The sequence below is a fragment of the Belonocnema kinseyi genome, chromosome 7 (genome assembly GCF_010883055.1).
Source record: "Belonocnema kinseyi isolate 2016_QV_RU_SX_M_011 chromosome 7, B_treatae_v1, whole genome shotgun sequence".
In the NCBI taxonomy this organism is placed as follows: domain Eukaryota; kingdom Metazoa; phylum Arthropoda; class Insecta; order Hymenoptera; family Cynipidae; genus Belonocnema; species Belonocnema kinseyi.
Window position 1 is genome coordinate 5297477 of NC_046663.1, and position 14207 is coordinate 5311683.

The 14207-nt window shown below is 34.3% G+C and overlaps 1 protein-coding gene across 1 annotated transcript in view; it reads left to right on the plus strand.

The window, feature by feature from the left end:
* LOC117177222 overlaps positions 1-4541 on the plus strand; it is a 53851-nt gene extending 49310 nt beyond the window's left edge. Inside the window, exons 6-8 of the mRNA XM_033367776.1 lie at positions 1855-1932; positions 4074-4199; positions 4314-4541. Of these exons, the coding sequence (XP_033223667.1) occupies positions 1855-1932; positions 4074-4199; positions 4314-4498 (389 nt within the window). The 3' untranslated portion in view covers positions 4499-4541. The remainder of the gene's footprint in view (positions 1-1854; positions 1933-4073; positions 4200-4313) is intronic.
* Positions 4542-14207: the final 9666 nt, after the last annotated feature.

Below are 14207 nucleotides of genomic sequence, written 5' to 3' on the forward strand. Positions count from 1 at the left end.
CTTATACAGTCCGTGAAATTCCATAAAAATAGTTTCTCTGTGTCTATTATACGAAGATGAAGATTTTTTTCTTAACGTTTTTGGTCCCGTTTGTGATGTTTCTTGATTCTGTTCGTAAGTAGAAATACTATTTTTAACAGGAAATAGTATGGAGTTTTAATTTGCTAATGAAAAGTTATCTGGCACAACTTACAAAATAAACATCTGTAGACACTTAAGTTCCACCTTATTTAAGGCAAATAATGGCCGCAAAGTTTGATCGATAATTGCAATTTTTCATGGAAAATTAAAAAAATGTAGAAGAAAAACAAAATTTTTAAATCGAAAACAGAACTCTATTGAAAAGTAATACATAAAGACCTTGCTTGATCGCATATGAATAATTAATTTGGAACTCACTGATACCTCGTCATTTGAAGATGGTAGAAAGTTCTTATTTTTCGCAGCTTTCTTCAAACAAAACATTTACAATTTCATCATATGACCTTCCTATTGTTTGAATCGAGACTGAATCAATAATTATCAAAGAATCTTTAGAGGCTTAAATTGCAAACTGGTAATCAGTTGAATTTTATCAATTTTCATTCATAGAGAATTTAAATATTTTTTATTTTTTTGAACAAAAGATTATGTTGTTTAACTGTGCGCATATGTCAATTTTGTAAAAAAAAAACATTTGTTTGAAACGCCGTATCTTGCAAACGGTTTATCCCACGAAAAAAGTGCAAGAAGCACAAAGTTTTACTTTGCTTCGAGATACTAAAAATGAATTGATAACAGATTGTTTTTTTATCAAATAACAAAATTGTGAGAAAAATTGTTTGAAAAAACTGAACACATTTTCGTGAAAATAACCAATACACCAAACTCTCGCTTTCAGTTAAGTTGCGGGGGTTGCCTTTAAATGGCCTTGGACTGATTTCGGGGTGGTAGAAACGTAAACAGTGAGGGCAACCTACCTCGTTTCCAATTGAAAATATATAATAATAATAATAATAATAACTGGAACGGTTGAATTTTAGAGCAGAAAAATGAATTTTCAACTAATATGATAAATATCTAACTGAAACATTTGAATTTTCAAACAAAAATATTAATTTTTAAAGAAAAGGCTTAATTTTGTACTAAAAATAATTTTTTGCAAAGAAATATAATTTTTTAACAACATAGATGAATTTTTAACAGGAATATGTAACTGATGAATTTTTAACAAAAAAATGTTTGAGTTTCAAATCGAATTAAAATAAATAATTAAGTTTTTAATCTAAAATACACTGATGAATAAAAACAGTCATATTATCAACTAAAAAATATTTTTTAACCAAAAATTGAAGAATCAAATTTTTAGTCAAAAGAATGATTGCTCAATCAAAAAGATGAATTTTTAACTAATATATTCAACTTAATTTAAAATTTTAATTTAATTTATTTTTGATAAATTTAATTAAAAAATTTTTAATTTAACTAAAAAAAATTATGGTAAATTCTACTAAATAATTGTTCTATTTTCAGTTAAAAAATAATCATTTTTAACCAAAAAAGAAACAAATTTTTAACATAATAGTTAAATTTCAGGCAAAAAATTCCTTTCATCCAAAGAAGTAACAAGTTTTCAATTAAATAGCTCGTTTTTAACCAAATAAATGAATTTTCTATAAAAAAATTTCTTGATCAATCGAGTTAATTCATGTCCAACCTACAAGATGATTTTTCAAGTAGAATGATAATTATTCAACTGGAATACTTACATGTTTTACTAAAAAGAAAAAATTTTAAAAAAGGAGATTAACTTTTGAACTTTGAGGTCCATTGAAACATTTCTTTAACAAAAAATACCTATATTTCTTCTTACAGAATCATTGAATCTACACCCACAACCACATCCAGTACCAGAACCACCTCGATCACCATCACCGCCACGCCTTCCACTAGGTAATTTAAAAATTAAAATAGAATCTAAAACAAATATTAAATAATTTTTCCAAAACTTCTAGTATTTTCTCACATGGAATGCTTCATGGTGCGATCCAGAGGTATTTAGTAAGTGTTTGTTCAAAGCAAATTGCATCGCTGGCACATATAAATATTATTAATATTAACTGAATTTGCCCAAATTTGTTGTATATACAGATAATCCCCAAGCACTTCCCAAATTGAGATATCGGAAATTTTTAAAATTATTATCATTATTATTTTTGATATCACTTTTTGAAAAACAAAGCATTTTTTAATGCTTTCTTCCTCAACATATTACTCAATTTACTTTACGAAATTATCTTTAATTATTTTGATTCGATGACTTGTTTTCTCACTAAAACCAAACTTACAAGACAAATGAATATAATATTTTTCTTTTGTCTGTAGCAGCTTCATTACTATAAATTTCAACTTACCTCTATAACAGTCAGAAGTTGATTAATTCAAAATATCTCCATCCGGGCGCTATTTTCTTCATCATTTCCCAGTTTTGCATTTTAAGAAAGTAAACTAGATACATTTTTACAATTTTTTAGTAAACAAATTTTATATAAAAGCTAACATATATTAAAATTAAAATATACATTACTTATTTAATATTGCAAAACATTTTTTCATGCGTTTTATATGAATTCAGTTTAATTTGAAGGAAAATCAAACAATTAAATATAAAAAAGAATTTAAATTATTTAAAATTAAAATTCGTTTCTGAAAATATAATAAATTATTGGAAAAATTTTCCAAAGAATATTTGAATAGTATGAAGTTGAAACTTACCAGATGAGCACAAACGCATATGAATATAATGGAATTAATGTATCTAAAATTTATTTAATTAAATTTTTTCTATGATTTCTCTCTTTTATCATTATATCCAGTGGTAATTTTTAGCTTGTCTACTATTAACAAATTTTGTTAACGAAATTCTTATTATATTTTAAAATAAATAATAAATTTTTTTTTAATCATAAATAAAAGATTTATCTTTTACTTGTTATTCAAATTCAAATCTTCCATTCGAAGATATTTTCATTAATGTTTTTCCTAAACATTCGAAAAAAGCGCTTGAGAAACTGTTTTGAAATATTAAATGCTTAACATTGTTTTAATTTGGATAATTTTTTTCACAAAAATAAAATGTTATTTTCTGAAAAATGTAAAAGTGGTCTGCAGTGGCACTCCAGGACCATTTCCAAAATCTGAAATTAAAGGACGTTTTTTTCTAACATGTGTTAATAGAAAGAGAATTAAATTTTAGCCCAAGCTATTCGACCGATTTTGAATTTCATTTTAAATTAAAGCTTATGAAATTTATAACAAAGTTGTCAAAGCATATTAAAAAAAAAATGTAAATTTTTTTTTCTATTTAACAGTGAAAATTCATTTTAAAAAGTTTCGAAGATGCTATTTTGTGGGAATTTATCTAATTTATGCGACAATACACAGAAATAGGGGGGGGGGGGGAATTGTATTGAATGATGTCCAGCAGTACGAGATATTTAAAAAATTGTTTACAATTGCTATAAACAAATTAATCAACTAAAGTTAGATTTTCAGTAAAAATTATATATAGCTACTTCAGATGTGTGTTTGCTTTTTAATAAACATTAGATATGTTAAAAATACATCTTAATATGATACTTGGTTATAAAAAATAATTTCTATTTGTTAAAAAAATTAAATAAACAAGTTCATTGTTTTTTATTTTTTAACATAGAGATATCGTTTTTTTCAGATAAATAAATTACTAGACTTGCTAATAGCTCTCCATAGTCATTTGTTATTAATACTAAGCAATTAGTATTTGTTGTTACAGAAGGTAATGAACAAATGCTAAATTTGACCATGTTTTAATAGATAAATTTATTATAATATTAAGATTTAATTAAAAAACAATACAAAATTGGTAGAATAGTTTGGGCTAAAAGTTCATTCGTCTACGGACACCTCATTTGGCCCCAGTGTGCGCAGTCCCTCCACTGGTTCCATTGCTTACACTGTAACAGTAATATAGTTAATATAATTGTGTAGGTATAAGACAATGAATTTGGTGATCTTTACACTGCTTAGTAACCTTATTTTTCTTACTCAATTAGCTGGACCATTTGTACCAATAGATCTGGAAGAAGGTGATATAGTCATGGATCGTGGCTCTTATTACGCGGAATATGTGGGACCTCCTGATCGTTACGTATTATTAAATGCGCACAGCGGCCTTTTACGTAATTAAACATTTATTTATTTTTTTAAATTCCATTAGTGAAATGCTAAGGTAATGTCTATGTCTTGAGTTAAGCACTTAATTACTAATCCAATAAAAATTTCATTTCATTCAGAAACTGACAGAAACGATGGATATATTGAAGTAAATGAGAACTCTTTTAAACCTGGTAATGACCTGTTTCGAGATTTTATTAAGATTGGCATATATGAGAGACACAATGGGCAACAGGGGTTCCGCCTGCTACCTGCAAATCAACGCGAGCATGAAGTCGATTACATTTCTAGAATGCGTGGCTAAGGTTCTAACCCATTAGGTTGCTTTGGTCCAGAAATAGCTCAATATTGCCGTTCTGACAAGTAAGGAAGTATAATGGAATTTTTCACCTCTAATTAAACTACGATTAATTGCTCCGTTATGTCAATCCAAAATGTATCATCAGTACAGAAGTAATCAATTTGATATTATTATCATTAAAATTTTTGTATAAATGCAGAATAAAGTGAAAGAATGTAAGAGTTTGGCCTAGTTATTAATTGCGTATTATAACATCAGAAAAAATCTTTGAATAGGCTCAAATTTGTCCAATAATAATGGCGTTTCGCATTCGACCCGATCCCGCATTGATACTACGACTTCGTCTACCAGTTCCTTAAAAATTCTTTCATAATAATTTTAAGAACTGAGAAAAATATAAGCATTACTTGCAGTAGATTCAAGTCGAGTTGATCTCTTTCTTGCATGAGGTACTTCGGGCTCAAGTAAATTAAGCGCATTTGCGCCTTCTACTGCTTTCGTCAACATTTTGTCGATTTCAGAAGATCTTATTTTCTGTGTTCAAAACTTTTATTTTCTGCAATACCTCGATCACAAGATTAAAAAAAAGTAGAATTCGAAACTCTTCATTGCTTTAAAGAGTCCATCAGCCTTCGCAAAAGCTAATTCTTCCATTGCAGAGTCATCTTTTTGCCTTAGAAAAAGACTGAACAGGCGTCATAAACCTCTGGATTGCGCAATTCGGATTAAAGAATTAAATATGAGAAACCATCTTGTAGGGCAACATTTTATCAAGCTAGGAGTTTTTCTGCAATTAATTCTCCAAATTCCGCCAGTTTCTTTGAAGAATTACAAATAAAATTATTAGCTTCTCTAATAATGCCAAAAAAGTTGTTTACAGGTATAACCTTTTCCATTGCGTCCTAAACTACTAAGTTCAGTGTATGAGGTCTACAATGGACGTATAGAGCCTTGTGTTTTTTCCTTCGTATCTGTGTTTGAAGACCACTCTTTTCGCCTGAAATATTCGCAGCTCCATCGTAACATTAACCTCGTAAATCAGATATATCTAATTCTCAATGTATTAGGACATCTTTAATTACTTTGCAAAGTGTATCCGCTTTCGTATTCGCTGCTTTATAAAAACCAAGAAAGTCTTATTCAATCTTTAAATTTCCCTGTAATGTTCTCACACACACTAACATTTGCTTTTTACAGGACGAGTCTGTCGCTTCATTAGCAATAACAGCATAAAACTTTGCTCAAATCACTTTGGTAAGTAATTTTTGCAGAACTTCATAATGAATCGTTTGCAAGATTTTATCAACAATACCATGATGAAGCCAGTTTAGACTTCCTTGTTCTTCAACCAATACTTTAACTCTGAAAAATATTCAGCTCGTGTTTCTAAGATCTGCAAAAAATTTAAATCAAGTGGGAAGTGGTCGTGGGGGCTAAAGAGTAGGCTTTGAACCCACTCCATCGGCTTGCGGATTCGATTCCCGCCTCGCACCCTGGAAGAGCCAATACCTCTAGAGAAAAAGGTTTTCTCTAAGTACTTAAAGCTGTTGCTCTTGGTGGCTCTAAATCCACCTTAAACTCTAGGTCCTCCTCCCACCACCGAGTAAGTGTATAGGGGGCATGTGAAGGAATAGGGAAGAAGGTACAAGAAAAATCTGAACGCTTAGGAGAAACAATTGAAGCTTCCATTCCAAAGAATTTTGAAACTTCATTATTCCCGTCTCCACGAAGGGCGAGACCTCTTCGAGTAAGTAATACAACAGTGCTGAACATTTTGTTCAGCACTATGCGAAACTCCTGTATATCTTTTTGCTCACTTTGCAATATTTGTTCACAAAATGCTAGACTTTTCATTATCAAGAAGCACATTACCAAAGCACTGGGCTGCATTTTTTCAACAGCCATAACCTTGAATGAAAAATGCGTTACGTGAATCAACATCTTTAGGTCCCTTCGGCATTGGTGATTTTTTTCGAAATGCTTCACTACATATTGAGCAGAAATCTTTTTTCTTAGAATTGAGTTTCAGCTATTTATATTTCTTTTTCCACGAATCAAAAGATTCAGGTTTACGATACAGATTGACATCAAAAGATTGGTTTCAGAGGTTATTTTAATAAGCGACTTAGGTTATTCAAACAAAAATGGAAACCGACAGAGGTAGACAATTTCTGAATTTCTAAAATTAAGCTGGCTGTTTTGAAATCCACACTACTTTGGCAGACAAGGTCCAGGGCAGTATACCATTTAACTGGACTTATCATGTGAGAAAAATGCTAAGTTTTTACATATCTAACTCCTAGAAATTATATATTTTTAGAGTGACTCCTTAAGACAACTAAAATTTCTGGCTTTTCTTATAACTACAAACTTACAGAGACCCGATCAAGATTAAGAATTAAGATTATCTACATAAAATCGATATCTATTATAGGATGTTTTACGCTGTCATAGCAAAACAAAAGTAATAAGCATGCCGTATTATTATATTAAATAAGCAAAACACTTAACTAACTTTTCATTGAATTGTCTTTCTTAAAATAAGTACTGAATACAAATTTTAATTATACAAATATTAAAATTACCTATTAGCTGATTTGAAGCAGAAACTTCTTTTTGTTCACTTTCCATCTTTCCGTAAAAGTAAGGATCAATTTTCTCTATAATTTGAAGAGAAATTCTAAGTTTCGTAACTTATAAAATAATTAAAATATAAAAAAGTGTGAACAATTCCTTTTATGTATTGACCTCGACCTGAATCAAAATTCGAATCTTCATCAGGAGCATTTTTAGTGGCAAGAGATTCCACATTCTCAGAATAATCCTCCAATTTTCTTTTCTTCGTAACTGTACGATATTTTTCCGTGTTTTCCCCTTTTTCTAGTCTTCATACACATATACAGAATCGTGAAATAGTATGAGAGGATTTCTTAGGTCGTGCCGGCTTGTCCATTGCTACCCAACCTCAAAACTTGATAAGCACATAGCATGCGCCGTAAAGAAATAACACAATCATGGTACATATTTCGGGACAATAGAGATTATCAGTAGTCGATATTGCAGTTATAGATTTTCGATAATATCAACAAAAAATTTTATCATCGTTTTTGTAAAGTTGCATATTGCCATTCGTGAGTAATTCTAGGAGAAAACAGTAAAAAGAAATATTCACATGTAACTTCAAGACCCAGTGGGCACAAAGTTGAGCGACGTCCTTACGACACCTTTACATCTTTACGAGAACTTTACGAGATCCTATGTCCATGTCGTTAAGGTGTCTTTACCCAGTGGGCACAAGATTTGGTGATGTCTTTACGACATCGTTACGACATATTTACGACAACTTTACGACATCCTATGTCCATGTCATTAAGGCGTCTTTACGATATTGTAAATATGTCTTATGATCTGATGATATCTTTACGATATCGTAAAGACACTGTAACGACATGGACATAGGATTACGCAAAGTTGTCGTAAAGATGTCGTAACGATATCGTAAGGACGTCGTCAAATTTTGTGCCCACTGGGTAAGATATCGTAAGAAAGTCTTATGATCTGACGATGTCTTTACGACATCGCAAAGACACCGAAACGACATGGACATATGAGGTCGTAAAGTTTTCGTAAAGATGTCGTAAAGTTTTCATTAAGATGTCGCCAAATTTGGTGCCCACTGGGGGTCCTAAAAAAACTGAAATGCCATCAAATTTCGGTGTGCGGAAATCCACATATGGCGAAATTCCAGCCGTATTTTCAAAATTGATGTGGTATTTAAAAAAATTAAAAATGGTGAATTCAATATGGCGCCAAAAAATCTCTGAGAAAATTAATTTCGGTGGATTTGATTATAACTTGGTAATTTTTTAGGATATGAGGGTCCAATGAAATATCCATTAAATTTTTATTTAAATGGAGAGTTTTAACGCTATATGGCGCCAATCGCTCAAAACCAGAGCATACGATATGCTCCTACATCATTAAAAGCAAAAGCGATGACAAATCAGTATCACGCTTAAAAATGTAGCTAACATTACGTCCATCTCACACAGCGCGCTTCTCGCAACGGCTGAACGCTAAGCGCTCAATATTTTGACTAAACTGCAACATTGACAATTTAAGGGCAGCAAAGGTGCTTGAGTAAGGCCAGTGTCCAGTGAGGTAATGCCAAGCATAAATATCGTCCTCTTCACGGAACGTCCGACCTCTGAGCCTTTAATATTCTGATTAAACTGCAACATTCACAATTTAAGGGCAGCAACGGTGCTTAAATAAGGTCAGTATCAAGTGCGATAATGCCAATCATATGAACCGTCTGCTTTTCGTAAACGTCCAAACGCAAAGCGCCTAATATTTGAAAATGACTGCAACACTTCCTGTTGCAGGGCAAAAAAGCTTATTAAATAAGATCAGTATCAAGTTCGAATATTCGCATCATAGATATCAACCACTTCTCACAATGATCAAACACGAAGCGATCAATATTTCGAATTAACTGCAACACTTACTATTTTTGGGAGGCAACGGGGGTCAAATAAGGTCAAGATCAAGCGCGGTTGTTGCGTGAAGAGGGCGATATATATGATTGGCACAAACGTACTTGATGATGATCTTATTTCAGAAGAATTGCTGCCCTGAAACAGTGAGTGTCGTAATTGATTCTTAATATTGAGCGCTTAGCGTTCGAAAGTTGCGAGAAAAGGTCGATATATATGATTGAGACAATTTCACATGACTAGGATCTTATCTTAAAACCGTTGCTGCCCTTAATTGAACTTAATACTGACCTTATTTGATAACCTTTTCTGCCCTGAAGCAGTTAGTGTTGTCGTTATTTATAAATGTTGACCGCTTTCCGTTCAGTCGTTGCGAGAAGTAGGCAATTCATATGAATGGCATTGCCGCACTTGATACTGACCTTATTCAAGCACACTTGCTGCCCTTAAATTGTGAATGTTGTAGTTCAGTCAGAATATTGAGCGCTAAGCGTGTGACTGTTGCGTGAAAAGGGAAATTCTTATGATTGGCACGAGGGGGAGGGGGATATGTCATAGGTATCTAATTACTCGTCATGTACTGTTTAAATCTCTGAAATTAAAATTTTATATTCTCAGCTTTCGCTTAATGCCATTTCACGCAGGTATATTTTTGTTCATTTAATTATAACTTCAGCATAAAATAATAACTATTAAACTACTAACAATTTTTATATGCAGTATATGTAATTTTCAAATGCGCGGATAATTTCTGCTTACTCCTTCCTTCATAAACGGATTCTCACTTTTCGTATTTTGTCGAAAATTAAAATTTGATATCTCTTAAAAAAATTAATCTTCTAAAAAGAAAGGGTTTCTTAAGCAAGAATTGGTCACTGACCTTTATCTCATTTCGGCATCAAGAAGTAGTAATGATTTTTATTTATTATCCTAATAAAGGGCACAATGGTACAGAAGGCTAATCTTATTATAATCTTATTTCCTACTAACGAGGTGTGATTATTAGGGCCAATCTATAAGCAGGTGAATATTTATTAGTGAGGGGTTCTGCGCAAGGACATTCTAGTACTAGACGCATGCATAGAGAATTGCTCGTACCTCAAGTGAACGCTTAAATTCTCTGAATTTTAGAAATTAGGAAAGCGCAAGGGAGAAAATTCCTGAGCCAACTTTCGTTAAAACTGTCTGTTTCCTTCATTTAGGAGTTTCGAAAAATTTGGGCACTAAGGTCCCATTTAAAAGACGGAGATATTGTCTCTCTCTTTTAAATTCACATTGGATCACTTTGTAAACAAGTACCGCAGTAAACTCCTCATCTGGATCAAAATAACTAAGCTGTATTTGACAGATTATAGTCACTAAATTTAATTTTAGGGAGTAAGTGTCACGGCAAATCCTTATGTCGCCTGAAAATATAAGTGGAGTAACCACAATGTGGATCAGAATCTTATTTAGTCCTATATTTTACTCTGAAAGAGCACATATTGCTTTTAAACTTACAGTACCTTAAAATTCTCCACTTTTATTTTAATTTGAATAGGAGAGAAAGAGGATAAATCCTCGAAACTTTCTTTCAGTTTTCACCCAGTGATTTGCGCTTTAGCCGCAAGATCCTAACACCCGTTTTCGGCTGCGTGGCTCTTTTTACGCTCTCTCATTTCATCGTTCTTTCAAGCTTACGTAATAAAGTATGAGTGAAAGACGGTGGAGTCTGTACTCTGGTCTCTCTCCTATAATAGGCAACTTTTACAAGGACTCGCCTAGGAGATAGTCTTTTTGCTTATATAGCAAAATTGATGAACTCAAATTTGTTGGTCTTGAAGTGGGCCGCACTGATATATAGTACTATATATCTCCTTAATGTACCATTTAAATTTAGGTACAGTACCTTGTTCTGTTCACGATTGTTAAAGTGTGGGTTCTAAAAGGACTTGCTTTCGTAGGAGGTCGACGCGTTACTCAGAGGCCAATCCTCTGCTGGATTCCAGTCCAGATAATTCTCGAAGTCGGCCTTCATTTCGTCCTGGTAGATTTTTCCAGGCCCTGACGTTCACCTGTCGTCTTTCATTCCATCTCTTCATTCTTTCTCTAGCTCTTAGATATGCTAGCTGTAGTTCCGGTTGAATATTTATTCTTTTTACTTCGTGAGAAATCTTCGATCCTTGATGATTTTATTTTCCGCTCAGGCATGGACGTTCCGCCGGTCGCATATCTGTATTAGTGATTATTTCGCTCACTAAAGCATCATGCCGGCTCCTTCTTACGGCATATACACCCTTTGTGGTCTTAGCGACCTGTTTCTTCTGCGTGATTACCATCCATCCCTTTCTGCTTTTGTAAGGATCAGTGTTTCCTCCTCACTATTAGTTTTCTCTTCTCTGTTCGTAGTGGATTCCTTGAGAGTAAAATATTTCATGACATGGAAAGGAACCTCTTGCATTATCTCACTTGCTATTGATTGCCCCTTTTCCACATTACTTATAGAGTTCTCTTTTACACCCTTTTTGATGTTGATGCTTTCGGTGACCCCACACTGAACTTCTCCTCCAAATTTTCTGAATTTCCTAATGCACAACTTCAGCCACAGATAGAGTCTCTGTCGCTAAACTGAAAGCGCTCCTTATTATTCAAGGGCGAATAGCTATGAATAAGAGATGGCACCACTGTCAAATGAGTCAATACTTTCATAAAGCACTAATATTAACAGTCGGTAATGAATGTGTCGACCGTTGAATTGATACTTTGTGTGCACGTACACTTACCGACTTACCGAGATTTCCCGCGACCAAGCATAATTGGAAGTGGGAAAGTAAGTGCAGCAGAAGCAACATCAGCAGAAATGGTAGCAGCAGCAGCAGAGGTTAGCTTCAAAAATGTCTGGAAAGTACAAGGTGTGCAAGCAGCTGCAGAGGTAAGCGAAGCAAATTTGAATCATCACCCTGATTCAATGTGAGTTACTTACTTTGCTTAAAGAAATTATATCTTTACTTCCAGATTTACCAGATGGCGACTCCAACAACGAATTCCATGTGTATTAAATAAGTATATTATACTCAGCTTCACGCCATGTCAATCGTATTTCCAAATATAATATGCATAAAGATAGGTTAGATTTTACTGGTATAGATTTATGGTCTTGTACGAAGGAATTTTCATCACAATGTAGTTCCCTTTCATAGCATCTTAATCTTTTACACGTACAAGAAGATTACATTGATGAGAGTGTAAATGATTACTTGTTTGAAATAGATGATAAAGATATTGAAACCTCAAATTTCCACTACGTATGGATTAAAAATCTATCTCCATAAGTTGTTGAACAAGTATACGAGAAAAAGTGTAAAAAACAAATTTGCGATCAATGTGTAGAATATTTTTCAAGCAAATAAAAGTTGTGTGAATACAATGATAATTGTAAAAAAGTTCGTTTCAAAATTACTTATATCTGTATGTGTAAGGTTTGCTTTAAATTAGTTTGTAGTCGACATAGAAATGGTTTCTCAGAATTAGCCCAGTAAAGCCGTTTGATGATACACTCTTCTTTATCAGCCGCTGTATTTACAGAACCATCGCTCCTGCAATTCAGTTAGAAAATGGCGCTCAGACTGATGATTCGATTAATAATGCGAAGGCATGTCTGCTTCTCGGGTGTCAAGAAAAAATCTGGTAAGTCCGGGAATAACGATACAATTTCTTCATTCACGGGAATGAGTAACTCACATTGAATCAGTGCGATGATTCAACTCTGGTTTGCTGGTCCCTGCAGCTGTTTGCACATCTTGCGCTTTACAGGCATTTTTGAAGCTGGTCTCTGACAGCTACTGCTGCTGCTGGTACCACTACTGCTGGCTACCTGAAAGAAGTGATGCCATTTGACGGTGCTAGCAGGCTTTATATCCCCAGACCCAACCCTTCCACGCACTCACTATCCCACTCCCAGCTGTGCTTGGTGGTGGGAAACCCTAACATCTTATGTCTATATCGTAGACGGATGGCACTTGTAGAAACAGATGAACACCCGTGGTCGTTCAAGAAGTACCAGAGTAATGGTTAGAGCTGAAATAGAAATTTAGGACGGCCCTTGATCTTCCTGTGTCCTGGCAGGCTCCTCCTGCTCCTGGTCGACAACCCTGAAGTTGACCTGTCAAAAGTGGTAGAAGCGCCTGTTGTTGAGGATCGCAAGAGCCCACTTTTGGGACTCAGGAATTTGCACAACAAGAAGATGCTTCGTGCCTCCCGCTGTGTCCTCTTCATAAGGCCAATCGTGCCTGACGATTCGCTAGGACGCTGTCTTAATTTACCCAGAAACCACACCGTAGCTTCAGCTTTACCCACCAGATCGGCTGCAACGAATACCAAGACCCTTTCCTTACAAAAGGAGGTCTCACATTTTGGCCATTGATCTTGGGACAGTTTTCCAAACTCCCTCTAGGTGCTGGGATGTACTGTACCTCTTCATAGGCTTTCCTCCCCTCCCGGTGGGGTGTCCTTCGAGTCCCTTCCTTCTCTTCTGAACTAATTGGATAAATTTAAATTAATAAAATTGCACACCCCGAGCATTTAGCTCACATACTATCTAGTTGTCCAACTCACGCGGGAACGACCTACATTCAAAGGCACAATGCGGCACTAAAAGTGCTTTATTGCCATCTCTGTCACTCTTACGGCATTAACCTTAATATCGTTTATCTAAATGCACCTAGGGAAATCGAGTCAATTGTTGAGAATGGGAAGTGCCGCATATACTGGAACTTTATATTCTCGACAATTGTTTCGGTTGCTCACTCGAGGTCTGATATGGTTTTTCTTGACTTCGAGAAGCGAACCATGTTCGTTATCGAATTTTCGGCACCAGCCGAGAAAAACATCATAACTAAGGAGAATGAAAAGAAGGAGAGGTATCGATACCTTATAAGGTAGTTGCAACGATTGTACCTGGAATATTCTGTTAAATTGATCGCCCTTATCATAAGCAATCTTGGAGGTGCCAAGCTTTCACTTCCTAATAGCCTAAAAAACATCCCTGCGTGTCAACAATATGCTGAAACACCTGCGGGAAAAATGCAGAAGGCGGTAATCCTTGAGTCGCTCCGTGTTCTTAGGGTGCACGAGGCTTTTGCTGGATCGTCGTATTGATTCCTCTACAGACTGTAACCACCTATCTCACGGTCGTGAGACGTGGTTTTGGCTGAAGTTTTACCGCGATTTCGCTGGGA